Consider the following 22,760-nt stretch of genomic DNA (forward strand, 5'->3'; position numbering starts at 1 on the left):
AAGTTAAAAAGCAGTGTTGCGTATCATTTTGTCTTTTCTCTTGCGTTTTCCATAATACCATACAGCTTTAGTGTCATGCCTTTATTTTTGAAGAAAGAGAAAAGCTTTGGCATATTACAAAAGATGGTTGACATTCTTTAATTTTTTCAGCTTTTAGATAATTAATTAAATATGGTTAAAAGCTGTGGAAAAACTCTATTATGTGTCCAAATTACAGTAAACTTGCTTAAATATAAGGTGTAGCTCTTGAGTGATGAAGTTTCAGTTATTCTCACAGAGCATAAGATGAACAGAGCGAGTAATTTTTTAAATACTGTGCTTAGTTTGATAGGAATGTTTATTATTAGAATAAGAATTGGCAAAAATGTTGATAATTTTTCTTTAACATCTTTCAGACAAGGCCCAGCTGCTTGAAATAGCTAAAGCTAATGCAGCTGCCATGTGTGCGAAGTCAGGCGTTCCTTTACCACCAAGTCTGATGCCTATGTTATCTCAAAAGAAAGATGACAAAGCCAGTCAGAAGTCATCAAGAGATACACTAAAGGAGCTCACTGAGGTAAGTGAGAATAATACTAAAACTGAAAATAGGTAAAGTGCTTTTTGTGTCTGCTAGGCAAGCTGTTATTCTGTGTTCTTCGCTCACGTGAAAGCTGGAATGTATTTTGAGCTTTCACTCTGTTTAGAGCTGTGGGTTTTTGTTAGTTTGATTTTTGGTTTTTTTTGGTCATTGAAACTAACTTTTGAATTCTGTAGAAAGGTGTGAATTGCAGTTCTTGTGCTTTATTTTGGTTTCTATTTTGTTGTAATTTTTACATGCTGGTAGTTTTCATTGCAGTCCATTTAAGAAAAAACCTCAACAAAGAAAACTGAATACCCCAAAATAAAACAACTTTCAGTTCTAGTTCTTGTTTGTAGTATTGTTAGTTACTTCTGTTTGTATTTTTTTAGCGAATTTTTTGTTGCTCAGTGTTCATTGTGTTAAAAATCTAATATCTGCTTCAGTAGTTCTGTGTAATTTTATGTGTTCCAAGAGATTCTTAGAGGGAAAGTCATTGTTGCCATGCATCTGTTGCAATTTTACTGAACAAATGGGATGTTTTTGTTTTAGTTGTGGGAAATTGCTACTTATCCTTACTATAGCAGTGCTGCATTGTTATTGTGATAGTTCTGAAAACATTTTTATTTGTGCAAGTAAAATCTGAGATCAGGCAATGTCAAATTGTTGGAAAGTAATCCCTTTGTTGTTTTTGGGGTAGTGGAAGCAGAAGTGCTTGTTAGTTTAAAAACAAAACCAACAAAAACAACAACCCATGGACATTGTGCAGGTGTGATGAGTGCTTCTGCATGTAACTTCATCCAAGATTCAATGCAAGTGTTGCTCATCTGGGACAAGAAAAACCTTCCCCTTGCTTGCTTGTTGTGTCTGTGGGAATTCAATGATTAATATATTTCACTGAATCAAAAGCAGCCCCAAAAACATGTGAGAATGTGTCTAAGGGGAGAACTTTGAGAACCTGTTTTGTTTTCCAAGAAGCTGTCTGCTCTGCAGGTTACGTCAGATGACTGTAGATAATACAGTTGGTTGGTTAGCCTTTTGAGTAATGCAGTCTTTTTCTGCTGCATAAAGTGTGTGCTTAAGTCATTGTTGGGAGGTGACTTAGAAGAGCATAATAGTCTTTATTTAATAATGACTGATGAGAACGGTGTCAACAGTGTGTCTTGATTTTAGAGATGAGGCTGTTGCTTTGTATACCAACAGTCAGATTACCAAGTAGGTGTGACTTAAAATTGTATGAACTTGAGTCAGATCAGGTGATGTCTTGTAAGAAGATGTTACGTAAATGGAAATGTAGTGGAAGCATGTTACTAAAGTTTTCTCAAATTAAATTTGGACTGTCTCGGTTAGAGTTACTGCTAGTAAAAATGAGGTGCAGTTGTTTATCTGGTTTTGGTCCTAATTCTAGCCTTTCTAGAATTATTCATTCTTCTTCTCTTTGATCTGCAGGATGTCTCCTGCACCTGTATTTTTTTAATTTTTTTTTAGGTCAAACTGCTGTTGAGTAGAACATAGGTCTTGTGTACCTGGGCAACCTCATAAAATATTGCAGAAGAATATGTCTTTAGAGATACTGCTTCTGACTGAGTTCCTGCTAGTGGAATTTAGGCAGTTATTTGTGATTGTTAATTCTCAGGTTTTTCATTGTAGTAGCTGAATGAGCTTATAGGCGGTGTGTATTGTACTTCCTATTGTATTATATGGGATACTGGATAGCCAGATCTCTGAAATGCTTGTAGCCCTATACACACATTATGAAACTAGCGCTGTTCATCTGACTCTACAGTATACTTCTGAAAATACTAACCTGTTTGTTTGTGCACTTATTTCCTGTGTGAGTGCTGAGCAAACTTAAGTGTTTGATAATGTGTATAAGAAGTGAAATGTGCATACATATGTATGACATTCTTATAAGATTTTCTCAGAATTGTACATCCCACTTTATTTGTTAAGTGGTTCATTTTGTTTATTATAGTTGAAAGATCCAGATTTATTCAAAACTGTTGTCTTCACACCTCTCCTTCTTTTCCTTTTTTCAGAAATGCAAGAAGATTGCTCAAAGCACAGATGATGTGATAGTGAATAAACCTCACGTTTCTGATGAAGAAGAGGAAGAACGTCCTTTCTACAATCACCCTTTTAAGCTCAATGAACCCAAACCTATTTTTTTCAATTTAAGTGTGAGTACTTCTGCAATCAGTAATTTAAAAAAAATAATTTAATTTTAAAATTTGAAGTTCATATTTGAACTTTTTCTAAAGGACGGATAGTTTTAGAGAAATTGAAGCAATGATTGATAATCTTGGAGAAATTTATGCTTGAATGCTGTTAAAAGTACTCTTGTTACAAAAAGAAAATTTTCCTCAGCCCATGATAAGTTTCCATAATTGGATTAAGACTTTTTTGTCATTTATGTTTTTTACAGTGTTCAAAGCTTTAGTAACAGAGGAGTTCAGTTTTGTTTCACATTTTCACTGCAAAGAATATTAGTATGAACTTGCAGACAGCGTTGGAATTGGAAAAGGCTTTGGAAAAGTATTAGTTTTCTTTTAAATTCAATACGGAATTCTAAAAGCATTGTGAAAAGTTCTGAATGACATGCCATTAAGTTTGCACAGACTCTGTGTTCTATGTCTGTTACTGCAATCTGGCATCTGTGATTTGAAGCATGGTTAGAATTTGTCTAGGAAGTGTTTTCAACTGCGCATTAAGAATTTTTTGTGCTTACAAAAGTCTGATTTGGTTTTGTTGGTTAATATTGAAATCCTTTGTACACTAAATGAAAACAAAAGTTAATTGTAAAAACACATTTTATGGTGTATACAAAACTAGTACTAATACATAGTTATGCAAAATGTAAGTTTGAAATAAATTTCAACTTTAAATGACACAGCTAGAAAGTGGTGCAATGAAATTCAGGATATTTTGGGATTCTGTATAGACTCTGAAAAGGATTGATCTTTAGTGGGCATGGGCTGCTTTGCCTGCTCTTCACAATTTTGATGCATTTAGTCTTGTCCTTTCTATTCATTCTGGGTTCTGAACTTATTACTGTTCTTGGACGTGTCCTTGATAACAGGAGTTTGCTCAACGTTTTCAGGTTCTAACCTTCTCTAACTTTTTTTCCTTTCAAGACTCCCAGCATAAAACCAGCACCACCACCACAACCAAAAAATCAGGTCAGCCTGTCAAAGGAATTTCCTGTTTCATCTGGGTCTCAGCATAGGAAAAAGGAAGCTGATAGTGTCTATGGAGAATGGGTTCCAGTTGAAAAAGGAAAAGAAGATAGCAAGGATGATGTTTTCCCCAAACCGTCCATTGAGGTAAGGAAAGGAAGGAAAGCATACACTTTAAGAAAAAAAAAGCCATTGCCTGGTCAGTCTGGTGTCAAATCACAGCCTGTGAAAAAAAAGAAAGGTGTGCATAGGTAGCACTTGAAAAAGCTGGTTATCTGAACTGCTACAGTCTTCACATTTGCTTACAGTGTTAATGTGAGCAGTGATGTAAGCGACCTGTAACCAACAATATCGTGTGCTTTTGTCAACTAGTGACTTCACTGTCTCAGTAGAACTTTCACTTGAAGATTGAAAAGCAAGTTTCAAGTTTCCTGCAAAGGTTGACACTGTATGTGTAGATTTTAACAATAATAAATTGAATAATAGTTTTAAATTTCCTACAATAACATGAAATAACATGGAATTGAAATGTAATCCATTGAAAACAGATTTGAAAGTAGTTCTTAAAACTGCCATTTCATCTGGATGTATCTACTCATTTTTCCAACTTTAGTCCCATTTTCTTATGAAGCTGTCTTCCATGTGGCCTTCCAAAGGAAAATTTAACTGTATGTATATAATAAACTGTAAAAAGGAAATGATTTTCCCCTTGATATGTCTTCAAAAGATTATTCTGTGGGGTTCTTGTAATTAAGTAAATTGAATATTTAAGACATTGCTTTTTTTTTTTTTTTTTTTAAGTTAATGTCACTTTATTGCTTCTAAAGACTTGTTCTCATACATTGCAAAACAAATAAAAAAAAAAAAAAAAAGCCTTGCCTTCGCATTTCTGATGAAATTGTTTTTCAGCTTAGTGCATTTTGTTCTTCGGTAATTTTCTAAGGTAGTATAGTTCACCTCCTGAAACACAGATGTTATTTTCTTCTGTGTCTTTTACAGCACCAAAAGCACAGTGAATATAACTTACTTAATGCGTGGCTTGATTGCACACTTCAGAGGCAGAGCTTGAGGGTCAAGCACTTGTTTTTAACTGGTGGTAAAAGGTCTTGTCCTTCAAGTGGTTGGTGATAAACTTGGTTCAGGCAAGGTATCTGCATTCAGGTTTCCAAAAACTAGACATATGTCTTTGACAGGTTTGGTTAGGCAAGCACTGATGGTTTGTTTGTTCATTATGTAGAAGAGGCCTTGAAAAATGACATTGGAGTAAATATATTCAACATGGCTTTCTTTCCATTCTGTCATGTGTATGCTTATAAATGCTTGTAACTGTTTTGTCTGTTTTTATATTCTGTGAATAAATATTTTTATTTGCATTTACCTTAACGTGGTTTGTGTTAAGGGTGATTTCAAGGGTCAGTAACTGACAGCAGAGCATACCATTCCCTTGTGTTTGGCAATCCTTAACCTTGAAATACAGGAATATTCTTGTAGGAGTAGGATCTCTATATGTTTCTCCAGGGAGCTGGGAAAATAATAGAGTGCTTCTCTGCTTAATATTAGGGCTAATTGTTTTAAATGTTTGTGGGACTGTCTGTGGATGAAATTGCTTCTTTGGAGCAAAGTAAACCAGGTCCCTTGCTGCTGGAGCTGGGGAAGTGAGGGAGCTTTCTTGGATCCTCAAGAGGTTTGACATATAATTTACTTCATTTAATTTTGTTAGCTTGGTAATTTTGGTAGCTGTTTGTCACAATTCTGATTTGAGTCTATTTCAATATTTATAAGAAAACAATAAAAACAGTAAACCAATTATGCGGGTCATATAATTAGTTATGGGACTGTGGAGCCTAAAATGGCCCTGCTAAAATATTACAGATGCTTTTAATAAAATGTTAAATGCTGTTAATGTAGTTACTTGAGGTGGTAGAAAATAAAGAAAAAGCTCTTGCCTCAATTGATCTCAAGTATCAACATGCCTACAAAGGACAGAGAAACTTAGAAGCAAATTATTTGAGAACTTGAAAGCCCATACTTAGAATGCTGTATTTTAAGTTTGGTATATACAGCAGTGGCTATTGTGCAGAGAAGCCCTCTTGATATAAGAGCACACAAAGTGCATTTAGTGTCAAAATTCTTGTCTTTTTGTTGTCACCACTTCCTGCTTGCTTCAATATTTGTGTCTGTGGGAAAAATGTTATTAAAATTCAGAACTGGAAAGACAGAACTCTTAGGAGTAGCATGCTGAATGTGGACATGTTTTATTTGACGAAATAATAACAACTTTTCATGCTTCAAGCAGAGATTTTTTTTTTTCCAAGATCCAAAGCTGCCATTGAATGCCTTGACATAATACAAAGCCATGATGGTCTCCAAAATGGTGACTGACCATGTGGGGAAAGTGTATGGGAATTCTAACTAACCAGGGTATCTGCTAATAGGCCCCAGTCCGGTAAAGCACTAAAGTACACATGTGTGTTTAAGTATGTGAGTGGTCCCGATGTGATTTCAGTGGACTACTTGCATGCCTATGTGTATTGCTGGATTGAAGCTTTTGGTGAGTAGAATAATTTTATGTATATCCTGAAGCAGTTTTGCAAATAAAACGTGGAAGAGCAGTTCAGACTGTGTAGGGGGGAATCTTCTTAATGCAAGAATGTGTGTATATTGCTAACAGGTGTTCTTCTATAGACACGAATATCACTTGGGGTTGTAAAAGAAAATCTTTCAGTTCTTCTAGTCCAGTATTTATAATGTATGTTTTTGTCATCTGAGATAATAAACATTGAAGTCAGTTTCATAGACATACATGTTGTAAGGATTTCCGGTCTGTCATGCTCGGTACCAGGTGGTTTAGCGACATGATACGGGATTAATTTACTGAAGGACATACTGCTTGTCTGGGGCAGGGAGTATAATTAAACATCTTTCCCCATTTTAAACTAAAATTTAATAGCCAGAATAATAATTTGAAGAGTATTTTGTATTATGCTACTCTAGACATTTTTGTCTGCCTTCTACTGGTTTTTCAGTGTTTACTGAATTCTGGGCATGTTTCTTGTGATGGGGATTTTTGTGGATTATCTATGTATTTTTCATCAAGGACAATTCTAAACTGGTTTCAGTTTCTTCCACTGGCCTTTTATTCTAGTATGATGTGAGAGGCTAAGGTAATGAGATGGTGACTAATCTAAGTCTTTTGTAATGCAAAGTAAAACAAATACAACAATTAAAAAAAAAGACAAAACAACCCAAAACCCTAAAGCATCAATCTAATTTATATCTGTATGCCATTTGCTGTTTTGGTTATTGGTTTTCTTCTGTGCTTTGAAGAGTTCCAACCCTTTACAGTCTCCTTTACGTGCTTTTATTCAATTAAGTTTCACTTTTCTCTGGCCGCTGTTGTTTTTTTCCTTTCAAAATAGAATGATCCACAAAATGGACATTATTTGAAGAGTAAGGCCCAAGTACTTTTACATAAGAGCTGTATACCGGCCTTAATTTATCTTTACAACCTCAAATGGTTTGATTTTCCTTCTTGGTTGCTTTATGTATCGAGGTTTGCACTGAACTTTGTTCCATATTTTTACCCACCTGATTCTGATCAGTTATATGCAAGATGAGTTCAGGTTTTTTTTTCTTAAAATTTTGTTCTGGTTCAACAGTGCAGTTATAAATAATCTTTTACTAAACAGTTAATTTTGTGTGCTACTAGTCTGTTCTCATTTTTATGCAAGTCTTTTAGGCTGAAGATTAAAATTTTAAGCACTAAACCCAAGAGTGTGGGATGCATGCAATTCTTGCTGTAATTCTTCTGTACATATAAGTTGAAGTTCTAGTGTTATTTAATAGGGTATTCATGTGAACAGCTCTGTATAAAGGCCTTTGCCTAAGTTTTGTAGCTAAATTGTATTTAATATACTGTTAGTTAATAATTTCCACTGAATTCTTAATGTCTTAGGTATTAAAACCTAGAATTTTCAATGACCAAAATATTTAATTTGAAAATAAATCTGTAGATTCTGTGTTTGGAGAGATGTTGCCTTTGTGCTTCAGATTTTGTATTTGTTTAGCAAACGTCAAGCATGCATGCACATAAAAATAAATTCTCAGACTCATTATTTTTTCACATTGCCATTTTGTATGTCAAGCCACTTATTTAATGTTTGAAACAACTCTATAGCATTTGTTGAGTTTATTCTGCAACAGAACTTTACCAGGTCGAACAGGTGATACTTTTCTCTAATGTATTTTTAAGAATGATATTTTTCTTCCTAGGGTGTGGACATAACTGCAGCTATGAATGACCGAGCAATAGCTCAGAAAAGGCTTAACGAAAACACGTTTGATTTAGAGGCCATGTGCATGTTAAATCGCGCACAGGAACAGGTATGTTGCGCTTTTTCATCAGTGTTTCAGTCAAGTTAAGAAGTGTAAATGTTTACCCTTTGTGTCACTGATATTTCTAAGTACAGTTTTTGAAAGTCCAGCTTATGGGCATGTCTTCAAAAATTTGGCCTTAAACTTCATAGTACTAGCTCTGAGGATAAACAAACCATGAGCCACAAACCTGCTAGACTCTGAGCTCAGTCTTTAGGGTTAATGTTAAAAGATGCTCACCTTTTTTGAGGTATCTTCTTGGAAATGAATACTGTCACTTTATTAAGTATAAGTGAGGAATCATAAAAGTTACTGAGAATAGAAAAACAAGAAAAATTTTATTCCAGTCTTATGTTGATTTTTATATTCTAGATTGATGCCTGGGCTCAATCAAACTCCATACCTGGCCAGTTCACAGGAAGTACTGGAGCACAGATTTTGTCCTCGGATGAGCTAACCAACAGTGGTCCTCAAGCATGGATTAGAAAGGTAGAAGTTATGCAGACATACTTGTCTGAATATCACATACTACATATTAGCAAAAGTACTGGATCATGCCAAAAAAATGGCCTTAAAACTTACGGTCATGCATGTATCAAATGCAACAAACAGATTGAGTTAAAACTTTAATGAATTTTACTACTTGCTGCTGCTGTGTTTGTTTTGGTATGCATTAAGATGTTGAACATGATGTTTCAGTTGAGTGTCTAAAGTACCCAATAAGATGTGCGTCTGTTACTTGAGTCAGACTGGTACGTACATGCTTACACTGAAATGACATGCTGGTATGGTTGCAATGGTAGGTCCATCACTACTTCTATGGAATTGAGGCAGATCAGGCCAGGAGGTTTGATCCTGATGTCATTGAAGTCGATGATGTTTTGGCATCAACTTCAGTGAGCCAAGTCGCAAACAGCCCATTCTGTTTGACTTGGTTTTATCTGATGGTTCCTGCTTTGCCTCTATTTGCATCACCAGTGTTTTCTGGGATCCAGAGATTTGGAATATTAAACCAGGAGTTGCAGTTGGGTTAAATAAATATAAGATTATCCTACAGTGAAAGTTAACTTTTACTGCAGAGTAATACTGGCTTATTTTGGGTGTGTGATGCGTCATACATACATGTGTTTTATAAGTTTTGTAAGTCATGCTTCATCTTTGAAAATGAATGCTGAACTAGTACTCTTTCAAGAAGTAGAACTGAGGAATTCAAGCAAAATAAATGAGTTATCATGGTTACTCTTACAAATATTGCAGTTGAGTATATGCTGTATTTGCTTATCCTTCTGGAGTTAAGACAACCTTCAAAACTGGTAGGTTAGACTTGAAACTTAGTGAAAGTTTCCATAAAACTTTGTGAACTGTGAGCACAGAAGTCTGGAAATATGATGTAATATAGAACTATTATTGTGAGGATTCACTGATTTATTTTTCCATTTTGTATAGCCAAGCAATACAGAGAGCCAGGCAACACAAACATCCAAATTACTTGTTAGATGGGAATCTTTTGGGTTCTTCGTATTAATATTGAGTGTAGATTATACAATCCTGCTTTAAAAATTACAAACTTCTGAGATTTTATTAAAATATTGATTGCAATAAATGTCCCTGCCACTGGAATTTAGAAATAAAAAGCACTCAGCAGGCAGGTGCGTTGATGAGAAAAGGAGAGCATTTTCACCAAAAGGCTAGAAAGAAAGACTAGCAAGCCTACCGAGGATTCTGACTTTCTGCTTATGTCGAGTGGAATCTCAAGACAAAGGAAAGGGAACATCTGTTTCCCAACTCTCCTTTTCTCATCCCATTTTCCTTCCTTGAATTTCTGTGGTGTGCTCTTCTGTGTCTTGCAGTAACAGTAATGTCCACTGAAACAACAATGGCAAAGTAGAGAAGTTGTGTTTTTTCTTGGTCTTTTAACTTCACTGTGTGGTTTGATTGGCAGGGGGGGTGGGTTGGGGAAAGCTTTATAAGTAGAAAATTAAAGAAGAGCCTGGTGTCTGATTTGTGGTGGACATAACTACTGTGAGGAGCAGAAACATACCGGGTTGTTTTGTTGAATCTAGAATTAAGAGTGAACTGGCAGAAGCACTTCTGTCTTCTGAGTAGCTGTAAAAATGTAGTGGTTTGCAGTAGTAGGCGCCCTCCCTAGCAAGCGTCATGTAGTTTGTCATAATGGAGGCTGCTACTGTAAACAAGAGGAGTTGTTGGATGAAGATGAGAAGGACACAGTCCTCTTTCCTGCTCGGCATTCCTCAGCTTGACTTCTTTTGCTCTTTCGAAGTTCCATATTTGCACACACATTTCAATCATATCTGTAGGATGGCACGTAGTTAAAGCCATGCGCCCTTTACAAAATACCTCAGGGCTAAAGAAGTCTCTTACTGTTTCTAGGATTGGTGGGGCCAGTGAAAACCTCAACAAAGCTTAGGTTTGATTAACTCAGTGTGAAGTCATTTCCTTTGGTTATAGGGTGATTTCACAGAAAAAAAAGTGAATTTGAAAAAATGATTTATGAATGCATGTTATCTTTCTCAGTGACATGAATACAACCATGAAATGCAAAGTACAGGTTGTATTTCACTTAGACACTTGGAATTGTGCAGTTTTGTTCCTGTTTAATTGTGCAGCATAAAAGTTAGGCTTGTATTTGCTGTCTTTTTTTTTTTTTTTTTTTTTTGTCCTAAGAAAATAATGTATTTTTAACAGTAGAAAACAAAGGTATTTGTAAACTTCATCTACCAGTAGGGCTGTGATTTTTCTTGAGTTATGTGGCAAGTGTAAATTAATGCACGTTTCTGACTAAAGATGTGGCTTACTGAAGGCATTTTTCTTAGGGGGTAGCCATAAGCACTTGCTATGAGAGGTCTCATGGTCATGGACTGTTTAGAAGAAACAGAGCCTGTGCCAGCTAGGTGTTGTTTATCCATATACACAGGAAATCTGTCTGCATGTACAGACATTGCTTAACAGAGAAATGGGCTAAAGAAGGTAGCAGTAATAAAATATATGAGCAGTATCAGGAGGGGAATAAAATTGAAGTACTCAGGGAACTTGTTTGAAAGATGCTTTCATCACTTTGCATTTCCTGGGTTTTAGCATATTTCTTTTTCTATTATTTTATTATTGCTTCCTTTTAAAAATGACGCTGGAGAGGTAATATGTACTCAAACAAAAATGCCTGCAAATTTTAGTTCTACCTCAACAAGATTTTGAGGGCCTTAGCTGTTGAAGCGGTTAATGTGACACATTCAAATGAGCGACACACCAGTTAGAAGTAAGGTAATAAAGTTTGTGATGTTGATTACTAGAATTCTGAGCAGTATTCATAATCAAATAATACTTTGTTAGGCTTCTCGTATCTTCAAAGACTTATGAACCATCTTATCTTTTTCTTCTGAAACGTGATTTCTGTTTCAGTTTATCATCACTGGTGTAATCAGTTCACAAATACAATTTGTTTCGGGGGTTCTGTTTGGTTTTTTAGCTTTTTTCTTTTTGTTTTTAAACAAATGCATAGTGTTGCTGGATAAATGACAAATTCATGGAAGTGGTCGGATTTTTTTCCAGGCGAGTTCTCTTGAGGTCTGCTTACTCAGACTTTTGCCGAGTCACCCCCTGCTTTTCTGTATTTACCAGCTTATTTCTAATAGCCTAAATTTGCTCTCCAGAAGGAAGTTTTTATAACATTTTACATGCACAGTGTAATGCTTGGGATTTGTTTCATTTGGTTGTGCTAAGGCATGCCACACAGTTTTACAGTGGCTGCTAGAATGTTATGTTTTGTGTACCCAGTGCTGAAAAGTTAAATCCTTTATTCCCTTATTTCACTGACTAGTCACTGCAAATGAATAAAACACTAATGATAGAGTTTAAACTAAATCTTGTGATTATTGCTTACACACGAGTACTGACATGTGTCTTGCGAAGCTCTCCTTCCAGCAAGGCAGTCTATCAGAATGTTGATATTCTTAGTGCCTTGCATGACACAATGAGCTTTATTTGGAATTGAAGGCCAGATGGCAAGGCAAATCAACCATGTGCTGGTTACATTGGACTGGCCTCTGCTTCGTCAGAGAAAAATGATTTATTTATTTATTTATTTATTTTCAGTTAACCACAAATTGGTTTCTATTCATTGTATGCATAAGCTGTTAAGAAAATTTCTAAAGCTGAGTCCTTGCAAGGCATTTGTAGGGATTCTTCAGGAATATATCACAGAATCATGAAACAGCCTGGGTTGCAAAGGACCACAATGATCATCCAGTTTCAGCCCCCCTGCTATGTGCAGGGTCACCAACCACCAGACCAGGCTGCCCAGAGCCTTATCTCCCTCTTGTGTCAGAGAAGGATTGTGGCTGCTGCTGAAAACATTAGAGTCGTGGAATCCTCAGCTGCGGTGCAAGTTTCACCTTGCTTCTCACATACTTGTACTGTGCTTATAAGTTCTGTGGAGTCATTCTTAGAGTAATCTCACAGGCAGCCCATCGACCTACAGCTGAAAGGGTCCAACTATGAGCCTTTAAGGCTGTATTGTGTTATGTTTAATAAATAATTGCTCAAAAGAGAGAAACCCTCCTTCTAGCAGAGAGCTTGGGCTTTAGTGCCATGTCAGCTTTGTGAGAAGGATATTTTCTTCTCGAAGCAACAGCAGATGATAATGTTCATTAAGATCTCTCAAATATTCGTGGCTTTAATGTTTTGAACATTGTGAGTGCTGTTTTAGAGATTATTCCATTTGATGCTATATGTTATGCTTTATTCAGAGACAGGTGTTGCAGTCAAATAATGGTGACTGTCCAACTTGCAGCATCTTTCTTCAAAAGGCTGTAAAACCATTTTTCTCTTCTCTCCCCCTCTTCCCCCATTAAAGCCCTTGCATGGTAATTCAGACATTCATGGGTTATTTTGCTAGTAATGTTGATTTCTGCCCTCTCTCCTGGTATATTGCCCTAATGTAGTTTAAAAACAGGCACAATTTTTACTTAGAATTACTGAAAAAAACTCTGAAATGATCAGGTTTCACTGTGTAGCCTGCTTTATAAAGAAAAGGTAACGGCGCAAGAATTTGGCTTATTAGTTGTCTCCATCTGCTGGCAGAACAGAATTGTGCTTTATTTGTCTGACATCATGGAATTCAATACAAAAGAATTACATCACATTTTCATGCTGCTCTGCTAGAATTGGTATTAGAAAGATTATAGTTACTTTCTGACCAATTATTTCGTTCTGATACCAGTAACTTAGAAACTTGTAGTTAGTTGTACTAGATGCTACTCGATATCCTCCTTATGGGCTGGAGCTGCAGAGGTACCTCACTATCAGGTACGTCTGGGACAAATCCTTCTATGGCTTTTAAAACTGAAAAGATCTTATTTCTCTACTTTTTTATTAACATTATAGTATTTTTACAGTTTCAAATGTCATTACTCATATTCCGCTAAACCATGGAATGAGTAAACACATCTGTATTAACTTGTGAGAGAAAAGAGGTACACAGAATATAATTGTACAGATGGCATTGGAGATTCATACTTGTTATTTAAAAAATAAAGTTTTGAGGAACTCTCTTTTTCCCAGCTCAAAGCCTTCTCGGCTTCATCAGTAACCTGAACCAAAGTAAGCTTCTCCATGCTCCCTTCATATTGCTGGTAGAATTCCTTTGTTTAGCCTTGCAACGTGATGCACAACTATGGCTGTTCTGTAATGAAACAAAACGTTCTGAATGAAACAAAACCCAATCATTTCTAATCACTTGTTGTGTTGGTTATGCTGTGCATGTTAAAGAGTTAGCATATGTAAAAATTGGTATTTAAATTATCCGGTAGGAACGCTAGGACACATGTGGTTTTGTTTTTTAGATTTTGTTTTTAAAGTTTTTTTTTTTAATGAACTACATTTTAGAATTAAAAACTGGTTATTTCCAGTATTTGGAATTGATTTGATCTCTGATAATTTCTAATGTAGGAGCTCAGTGATTTAATTTTTGACTCTGAATAGCACTATTTTGATTGTTTTTCTTTGCACACTACCTTTGACCTCCAAGTTACTGCCTTGGAAGGTGTGCTGGGAAAGCTAAAAGGGCCTCACTGAGAAATTGAACTCTTTCACTTGTGAACTGCGTACACACTGGTGGTAATGAAACAGATATTCGTATTGTAAATTCTACTATTGCAAAGCAGGTACAAAAGAGGAATCGGAACCCAGGGTGACATTGACTGGGGTTTGTATCATTCTCGGCATGGTTGCCCTTTTCTTATGAGAGGTTCCTGGAAAAGAGAGGGGAGGATGAAAATGGAAGTAAGTAAAAGCTACTCTAGGCTTATAGCTTGAGGCAGTCTGTATCGAAGGACCAATTGTCTCTGTACACGCACACTGCATGGTCTGCACCAGTCAAAAAAGGATTTTCATGGGAGATGTGAGCTTAACCTCTTTACTCTTCCACCAGAACACATTGATATTAAACCACCCAGCATCCAGTTGCATGATTGATAGGAATTTACTTCACTGTTCAATAGGTGAATATTCAGAGAAGTCTTACTTCAATCTTAAGGATTTATTTTTTAATTATTTTTATTTTTTAAACTTCCTACCACCATTGGATAGTGGGGATTTCACACATGCATCATTAGTGTGTGTCAGTTGCAAATAATGGACAGTTAATCCCCTTAAAAAAAATATTATCCTTGGTCTCTGCAAAAGTAAGACTTCTGATTTTTGTTTACATACAAATTGAAACCAAGGAACTCAATCAGTTTTTGTCCAAATCTTAGAAATTCTTACTTTTGCAAGCAAAACTCAAAAATAAAGGAAAAAAAAAGGTTCTATTAATTTGCTTTGGAAGTAAGTGAAAATTCTACAAAAATATTAGGCATTGTATCCTCTAACCTACTATGAGAAATACCTGATGGACTTATCAGTGCCAGTGTGTAAACTTGTATATTTTAAGCCAAGCAATTTTTTGCTGTGATGGAAATGATTGACTTACTTACTTGGGTCAGCGGGTGGGGCAGAAGAGAGATGATAGTTCACAGAATAACCTGTGAACTTTCACCCCTCTATATGGAAACTTGTTTCAGGGTCAAATCCTTGTAGCTGCCTTCTTGCCACGGTCAATGCCAGCCCTACTATTCACAACACTGCGGCCATCGAGGCCTAGGTACGTAAACATTTAAGGAGTTTTTAAAGTTCTTTACATCAAAACAGATTTTTAAGATTTCTGTTTATAAGCTTTCAACAGTTAACGACTATTGTATTAATTTTGATTTGAAAGAATGTGACGACTGCTGCTGCTAAACTGTGTGGCTAAGCGCCTTTTTGCCTTTAAAAAAAGAGGAAAGAGAAACCTGTATCTGTGTCATGTGGATTTTCAGAGTAGAACTTGAATGTGCAACTGCTGTATAATAAAACGGGGATTTTTTTTTTATATTTAAAATACGTGTAAACACTTATTTGTATGTCATTACTAAATGTGCTTGTATTTTGTTCAATAAATAGGTACACTTGGCATGATTGTTGCCAGTTAAACAGTTAAAACACTGCCTCCATTCACAAGATGAGAAGAGATGCACTGGAACCAAAGTAGTGTGTTTAGAAATGAACGGTTATTGTTTTAATAAGTACATACGTCGGAAATGGGTCACTTGCCACTTTCGGATTGTGTTAGAATTTTCTTAAGTTGTTCTTTTTTGAAGATACTGATTTGTGTATTGTGTGTCTGCGTGAATTTTGGTTTATACAGCTGTATATAAAGCTAAGGTGTATTTTTCTGAATTGAGACTGTGAAAGGTTGTTAGAAACGTTTTTGGAAGCTCCTGCTTGGTTTCTAAAAACCCAGTCCTAACTTTAGGATTTGTTTTACTTCTCTTTTTCTGGATAGGATCAGTTCTTAAGAGCAGCCCCTGTAACTGGAGGAATGGGAGCTCAGCTGATGAGAAAAATGGGCTGGAGAGAAGGAGAAGGGCTTGGAAAAAACAAAGAAGGCAGTGTCGAGCCTATTATGGTTGATTTTAAGACTGATCGAAAAGGTAAGCACTTCCTTAAGTGATTTATGATAGTATAAACTTAGGCTTCTTTTGAAGGTAGGCAAAATAACTTGAAAATATTAAGCTTCTAGGTACAGCTTCCCTGCAAAAACAATGACTGGTTTTTCTAGGCCTGTACTGCTTTTGTAGGTCCTGTCACTGGTTAACTCTTTGAGAAGTTCATTTACTTCCCTTAACCTTCGCCTTCCTCTTGAAAAAGTATTTCTATGTGGTTCTTAAACAGGAGGTACACTTCAATTGGAAGTATAGAGAAGGCAAGGACAGGGAAATAAATGGTTCAAAAGCCATTGTGGTTGGCCTAGAGGAAGTGGCTGAAGCAGAAATGGGGCAGGGTAGAAGGTGGAATGCTTGATTGTCTTTAAACTGTGTCGACAGCTGAAGTCCTTTCATGAAGAGAATGTTGCATGGATTTTTAGCTCTTCCAAATGGTTTGTTTACTTTCCTAGAAATCTGATCTAACTGCTTTTCTATTTCCCAGTCTGATCGTGTTACAGCTGCCTCTGCTCGATTGCAGTGAAGTTTCCTTGCTTGCTTTCATTTATTATTTCTCCTCCTTTATATTATTTCCTCTCCTTTATTTCCTCTCCTTTATAAAGTTCATGGCCACAGGTGGAAAACTGTTGCACTTGCCTCATCTGATTGAAGAGAATAAGCCTTTCACTTGCAGGCAGTGAGCTGCTTCTTAACTGACAACATGATTTAGACAGGTGGCCATCTTGTCAGCATATTCCATGTGATGTCTGTATTTAGAGGAGGTGTTTATGAAAGGCTTTCCATCTGAAATGCCTACAGAGATTTTTAAAACTTCAAATAAAGTATGTGGAATTTATCATTTAATTACTCAGTCGTGCATGTTATCAAAGTAAACAAATTAACATTGACTGCAGAAATCATCCTTATGGTTTCTCTCCTCAATATTAAAAACAGTGAAAACAAAAAGTAAAAAATCCCAAATCTTTTAACATATTACATAGATCACAACTAATATGAAAGCATGAAATGCTTTGAATTATGGATTTGTGCCCACTTCAGTCAGTGCTCATAATTGAGCTTAGAAGAAAACAAAGCATAAAAGTGCAAACGTCAGGAAGTTTATTTATAGAGATGCTGGATCTCAGTACAGAGATAGTACTGCTGGGTTGATCAGACCAGTGGTTAAAATATTAAATAATTCAGTTTGAATATAAAGGTGGAACAAGAGGAATCTTAAGTTAGGAAAATACCTATAGCTTTCCAAGTTCTTAAGACCTAGTAGTATAATACAATTTTATAAACAGAAGTGCAACAGTTTGAAAATGCAGAACACAATAATACGTACATTTCAGTTTAGCGTGAACAACGTGCAGACTTGCTTTTCAGCTGTTTTTCTTTGCAACCTTTTTGCTTAAAGTGGGAAAAGATACTCTGGTGACAGTGAATACCAAGAAATTATTAGAAAAGCGTTCTGACTGTTACTCAGTTGCTCTGGTCTTTGTAGGTGCTGTCTTGTGCTGGTAAGACTTCTTTCAGTGTAGTTTTATGAATATCAGTCAGAGGGAAGAAAAAGAGAATGGTCAGTTTGAATATTATTTTTTTAAACAGCCTTTATAACACAGCAGTGAATTTTTGTGATGAGGAGGGAAGAATTAGCTCTATTAATTGTATTGCTTGCATCATGTCACATCACAGGGAAGAGGCAGTATTGTTGCACAGCCTGTGACTGTTTCATAAATTAAAACAATTTTTGTGCTACGCAGCTCTGTTACAGCTCAAGTTTCACATCTTAGAAAGTGTATACCAGGGTCTTCATATGGTTTCAGATAGAGATCTCCCCAGTGCTTGTGGAATTTTCAGTTGAAATTTCAAGGGTCAAACCATAAGGTGTGAGGCAGGATCAGATCTGCATTGTGCTGGGCAGTCTGTAACAGAGCTTGGTGTCTGCTTAGTAACACGGGGAGGTGGTGAGATGGAACTAAAAGAGGGCAGTCTCTGGCATGTGGTAGATTCATCTGTAATTACTGTTAACCCTCATGATGGATGAGTTTTGCTTAATTTTTATCTATTTATAATATATTATGTTTTTAATAGATGAAATGTTTTATTACTTTCACAAAAAAAATCTGAATGTGTTATGTTGATGTGGAATACTTAGAATTTATACTTGGCCCAACACTAGTAAGTGACAGCTTGCATTATGGAGAAGCAAGGGCTTCATGCGTTGTAAAGGAGTAGCTGAACAGTGACTATATATATATTCAAGGCAAGTAGGTGAAGAACTTCTTCATACACAAGTGTTCTTTAGTGTTTACATGTGTAGAAAGTCAAACCTTCTTAAGTTCAGCGTGGAGGCCTAAGGGCTCTTAAAGACTTTGGAAGAAGCCACTTGGTATACGTATGCCACTAGAAGATGGAAGTTTTTCTACAAGGTCTGTCAGTAAGTGACCAGATTATTTAAGAACAAAGCAAAGAAATAACAAACACACAACCAAAACCAAACCCCAACTAGTTCAAAACACAAGCCAGACAGAAACCTCCATGTTTTTAGAACTTATCCCTAAAGAAAAATATTGTTTTTAGATATGGGAACAAGCAGTTTGCTGAGGAACTATTAAGTGGGTTGTACTAAGAATCAGAAGGTCTGCCTGTGCCATGGTTTTCCATTAGACCTTCTTTTTTCTGGACATCAGGTCACATCTGTGATCCTCTGAGAGACAGCATTGAAACAGAAACATTCTTGTGCTTTGATGTCGTCCGTTAAGTTGCTGTTGTTTCTGTTTGAAGAAGCCTGGTGCACCAGCTCTCAGCAAATAGCAGAACTAATTGGAGTCTGTTGCAGCCTTTCTGAGTATTTATCCTGAGCTTCCAGGGGTGAGATGTGGAGAATGTGATGGTGATGTGGAGGGAGGGAAAAAGCAGTATTAATGCAGATGAATGAAGCAAGAGCTTTTTGTTTGGGATGAAAATCTGGTAAGGAGAGAAAGGCTTTCTTTTCAAGTAAAACAAATAAGTGAACAAAAAAAAAAGTTGAAGGAACAGGGAAGGAACTGGAAACAAGTGCAGTATCTCCATGTCTTTGTTCATCAAAGCAAGAAACAGAAACAAAGAGGTAAGGAACAAAGCAATACTGAAGGAATGAAGTCTTGAGAAGTTTTGAACCACCATTCACTACATATTTAGTTCAGTTACAGGTATTTAAGGTAAGGGCAAAATGAATAGAAAGAAACAGGAGTGTCTTGGTAAGTATGGTGTAGTTATTGGTATTTAGTATGTTTTTGACAGTTGTTATGCTTCATCCTTTGCTCTTGCAATAATTCAAAAACAAAAGTGTTTGGCTTCTGTGTTTCACAGTGGCTTCCACTGAAACTTGTCCTCTGGTTACTCCTCCTGGGCCCAGTTGTATGTTTTTCTGGTTCTTCATATTTCAGTGTGACTGAAATCACTGTAATTAGGCTGTGAACTTGGGCATGAAAGATAAATATTTGAATACCCCTAAATAAAGAAAGCACAGTGGAAGTGATGCTACTGTTTCATATGATAAAAGGACATGCTAGGTATGGTTTATATAGTCTAACAGAAATACTTCACATGCCTAGTATGTTGTAGGCAAACTGTTAAGATTTTGGATCGCTTTTGGGTTACACAACACATGTTAGTACTGAGCAAGAAGATCTCTTTTATCTCTTGTTCAGTATTTCTCCAAAGGGGGGTTTGGAAAACGAGATGTTTCCTGACTTGCATAAGACTACCCAAAATCTTCTAGCTGGTTGTGTAAAATCTTACTGGAGCACTCATAAGAATGGGTCTGTAGCATAGAGGAAGAAAAAATGTGGGATGAAAGGGAAATTTGAAAGAATTCTGAAAGGGCATTTGTATGATGTCACCATGTTTTGTCTCCACTGATACATGTCATGCATTATGATTTCTGTATTTTCATAAGTAAGGTGAGAATCACATACACAAACTTCATGTTTTGTCTAGGGCTTGTTGCTGTGGGAGAGAAGGCACAAAAGAGATCTGGACATTACGTTGTGATGAAGGATCTTTCAGGTGAGATTTTTATCGTCTTCAAAAAAGCCCAGAAGGTTCATTGAAAATGATCGCTCCAATAGCAGCACTGAAATTTCAAATACATTTTGTCTTTAAGGCAAACATCCAGTTTCTGCATTGATGGAGATCTGTAACAAAAGAAGATGGTCACCACCTGAGTTTGTGTTGGTGGATGATAGTGGGCCTGATCATCGCAAACACTTCATCTTTAAGGTGAGTCTGAATTCCTTTGTTTACTGTTAGCTTGTCTATTAAAATGTGATATTAAATTCATCTTTATATTTCTGTATTCCAGAGGTGGCTGGGGTATGCTGGGCAGTGTCTCAGTGCTAGAGTATCAGAGCCCTGTTTCTGTGAAAGCCATATCAGGTCTCTCCAGCGCATTAATCTGCAAATCCATCAAGAAACTGTGATACCGTTCCACGGCTTACTAAAATGATTAACTTGTGTGGAATCATATTCTTGCTTCTTGTTTGCAGGTGTGGTGCAAATACAATTGTAAAGATAGTGAGCAAGACTCAGTCATTTTTTACTTCTAGGTGTCTTAGAATGTGATCTGTTTATTTTTTCTGTTGTGATATCTTGTGTTGATGATTTCCATCTGGAGGTGATTCTGGTAGTCTAGACGTGAGGCACTTCCTAACGTGTCCTTTTTCCATCCGTCTCAAACAGGTGAGAGTCAATGGAAATGAATACAGGCCTACTTTTGCCAGCCTTAATAAGAAGCATGCTAAAGCCACAGCAGCAACTGCGGCTCTCCAAGCGATGGGACTTGTACCAAAGGAAAGCATGGTCAATACCACCATGTTTAGGAGTGCCTCACACCGCTAGATATTGTTTTTTATATTGACATTATTTCAGATAATTTTACTCTGCACAAAAATGGTATTTGCCCTTTCATGTTGTAAATACATTGGCAATTCCCACATTGTAAAAACTGTACAGGCACCTTCAGGTTTTTCTTTTGTACCATCAAAATGTATTTAAATCATACTTAGTTTTTGGTATGTTTATATTGTTTACATTAGTGATGTAATTATTTCTTAAATGACTAAATCAGACGACAGACTCTGGAGGCATCAGTAATCTAAACCCTTGTTTTAAAACTCATGCAATTTCTCCTCTATATGGAATGTTAACACTTTCATACTGTTTTGTACTATGCTGCAGTTTTCCCTGGCCTCGGTAAAGCTACTCTTGCACTTTTGCCTACAGCTGGTAAAAGGCCACGCAGCTTACCTTAGTCTAGTCGAGGCTGGCGTGTACTGCTGGGCAGATACCGGGCCAGTACTGTGACCCCTGGGAGAGAGCGAGCCGTGGTAGTAGCCCTGTTGTACAGCGCTAATGCTGCCGCTTCTCTTTGAGTTTTGTTTGGGGTTTGACTCGGTGGTGCACCGCAGCTGGCCATGCAGCTCATATTCTTAGGACGTACGCGGTGAGGCAAAAGTCTTGCTTTAAAAGGGATGGCAGAAGGTCTGGCAATGGAACCAGCGAGACTTTGTGATGTAAAAGTGACTCTCCCTGCATGTTCTGAGAAGGGAGATGTGAAGGAGTTGTCTATTCCAAACAAATTAACACACTGCCTGATGTTGATTGTATGGATTTGTGGTTAATGTGAATTTTAAAGTCTAACAAATCTACAACTGGATTGGGGGGAGGGAGGGAATAGAATGATGCTTAAATTGTTGTACCCAACTTGGTCAATAAAGCAGCACAAGTTCATAATCTTAATCACTGGTCAGTAAGCAGTAATTAAAATGTATGCCAGAAGAGCTTTCTGAAGAAACGCACAGTGTAAACGTATCGCTCCACAAGAGTAGCAACAGCCGTTAGAGCTGCAGAATCTGTACTAGGCAACTTCACCTGCTTTGGACTATTACCAAACCAACTCCTTGGGCTTGCATTTTCTGTAATGGTACTCTCTGCCTTCAAGGAGACAACCTGAATCCAGAGTCACGGCAGTTCGATAAGGGAAAGGATGTAGAAAGCTTTTTCCTTTTATTTTGTTTCCCTCTTAAATTAAGAAGTATTAGTTCTTCAGCTGAGTGCACTTTGAATTGGAAAGGGCATTGTACACCTTTTGCCAGATGTGTCTGTTTCAAGCAGACTGCTGGGATTACAGCAGTAGTTCCCTACTGCAGTAGTTCAGGTGCTTATTTCCAAAAGGTCTTTGAGGATGTTTTGTGTGTTACAGCAGCTGACCAGAGCTTTGTCGGGAACAGGAACAAATTACAGTCTGTGTGCAGTAAGGCTGTGCTCAGGCCTAGAGTGAATGACCTTTGTGACGGCAATAGGATCTTGGAGGTGATGAATTACTAGTAGCTCTTCTTCCGCAGAGTAAATTATTTGTATGTGCTCTCTCAGCTGTTACTGAACAAGGTATCTTCCTTTGCCCTCAGTGGAAAAGTACCAGCATCTCATTTTGCATCCAGCAGAGAAATGGTACTGAAATGGTACTGCCTTTTCCACCACACACCCAGGAATTAAACCCCTTTATTAGTCTATCAGAGCACTCTAGAAGTGGCAAAGTTGTCTCTTTTGGGCTTTTCTTTCTTTCTTTCTTTCTTTCTTTCTTTCTTTCTTTCT

At 36.8% G+C, this 22,760-nt stretch overlaps 1 protein-coding gene and 1 long non-coding RNA gene across 6 annotated transcripts in view; one reads left to right on the forward strand and one right to left on the reverse strand.

The window, feature by feature from the left end:
- Positions 1 to 21,905, forward strand: part of SON (SON DNA and RNA binding protein) — a 36,907-nt gene extending 15,002 nt beyond the window's left edge. For 3 of the 5 annotated variants that reach the window (XM_015881744.2, XM_015881770.2, XM_015881760.2), the window contains 9 exons: positions 396 to 556; positions 2,596 to 2,736; positions 3,691 to 3,879; positions 8,005 to 8,115; positions 8,479 to 8,595; positions 15,983 to 16,130; positions 20,106 to 20,174; positions 20,272 to 20,387; positions 20,847 to 21,905. In XM_015881744.2, the coding sequence (XP_015737230.1) occupies positions 396 to 556; positions 2,596 to 2,736; positions 3,691 to 3,879; positions 8,005 to 8,115; positions 8,479 to 8,595; positions 15,983 to 16,130; positions 20,106 to 20,174; positions 20,272 to 20,387; positions 20,847 to 21,005 (1,211 nt within the window). In that variant the 3' untranslated portion in view covers positions 21,006 to 21,905. Of the gene's footprint in view, positions 1 to 395; positions 557 to 2,595; positions 2,737 to 3,690; positions 3,880 to 8,004; positions 8,116 to 8,478; positions 8,596 to 15,182; positions 15,263 to 15,982; positions 16,131 to 20,105; positions 20,175 to 20,271; positions 20,388 to 20,469; positions 20,654 to 20,846 lie in introns of those variants that run through there. The other 2 variants (XM_015881753.2, XM_015881777.2) reach the window with 2 other exon arrangements.
- LOC116654322 lies at positions 10,762 to 21,503 on the reverse strand. The gene is made up of 2 exons (XR_004309477.1): positions 21,414 to 21,503; positions 10,762 to 20,302 (listed from the first exon to the last, which is right to left on the reverse strand). It is a non-coding gene; the product is annotated as an uncharacterized LOC116654322 (long non-coding RNA).
- Positions 21,906 to 22,760: the final 855 nt, after the last annotated feature.

This window comes from Coturnix japonica, chromosome 1, assembly GCF_001577835.2.
Source record: "Coturnix japonica isolate 7356 chromosome 1, Coturnix japonica 2.1, whole genome shotgun sequence".
In the NCBI taxonomy this organism is placed as follows: Eukaryota; Metazoa; Chordata; class Aves; order Galliformes; family Phasianidae; genus Coturnix; species Coturnix japonica.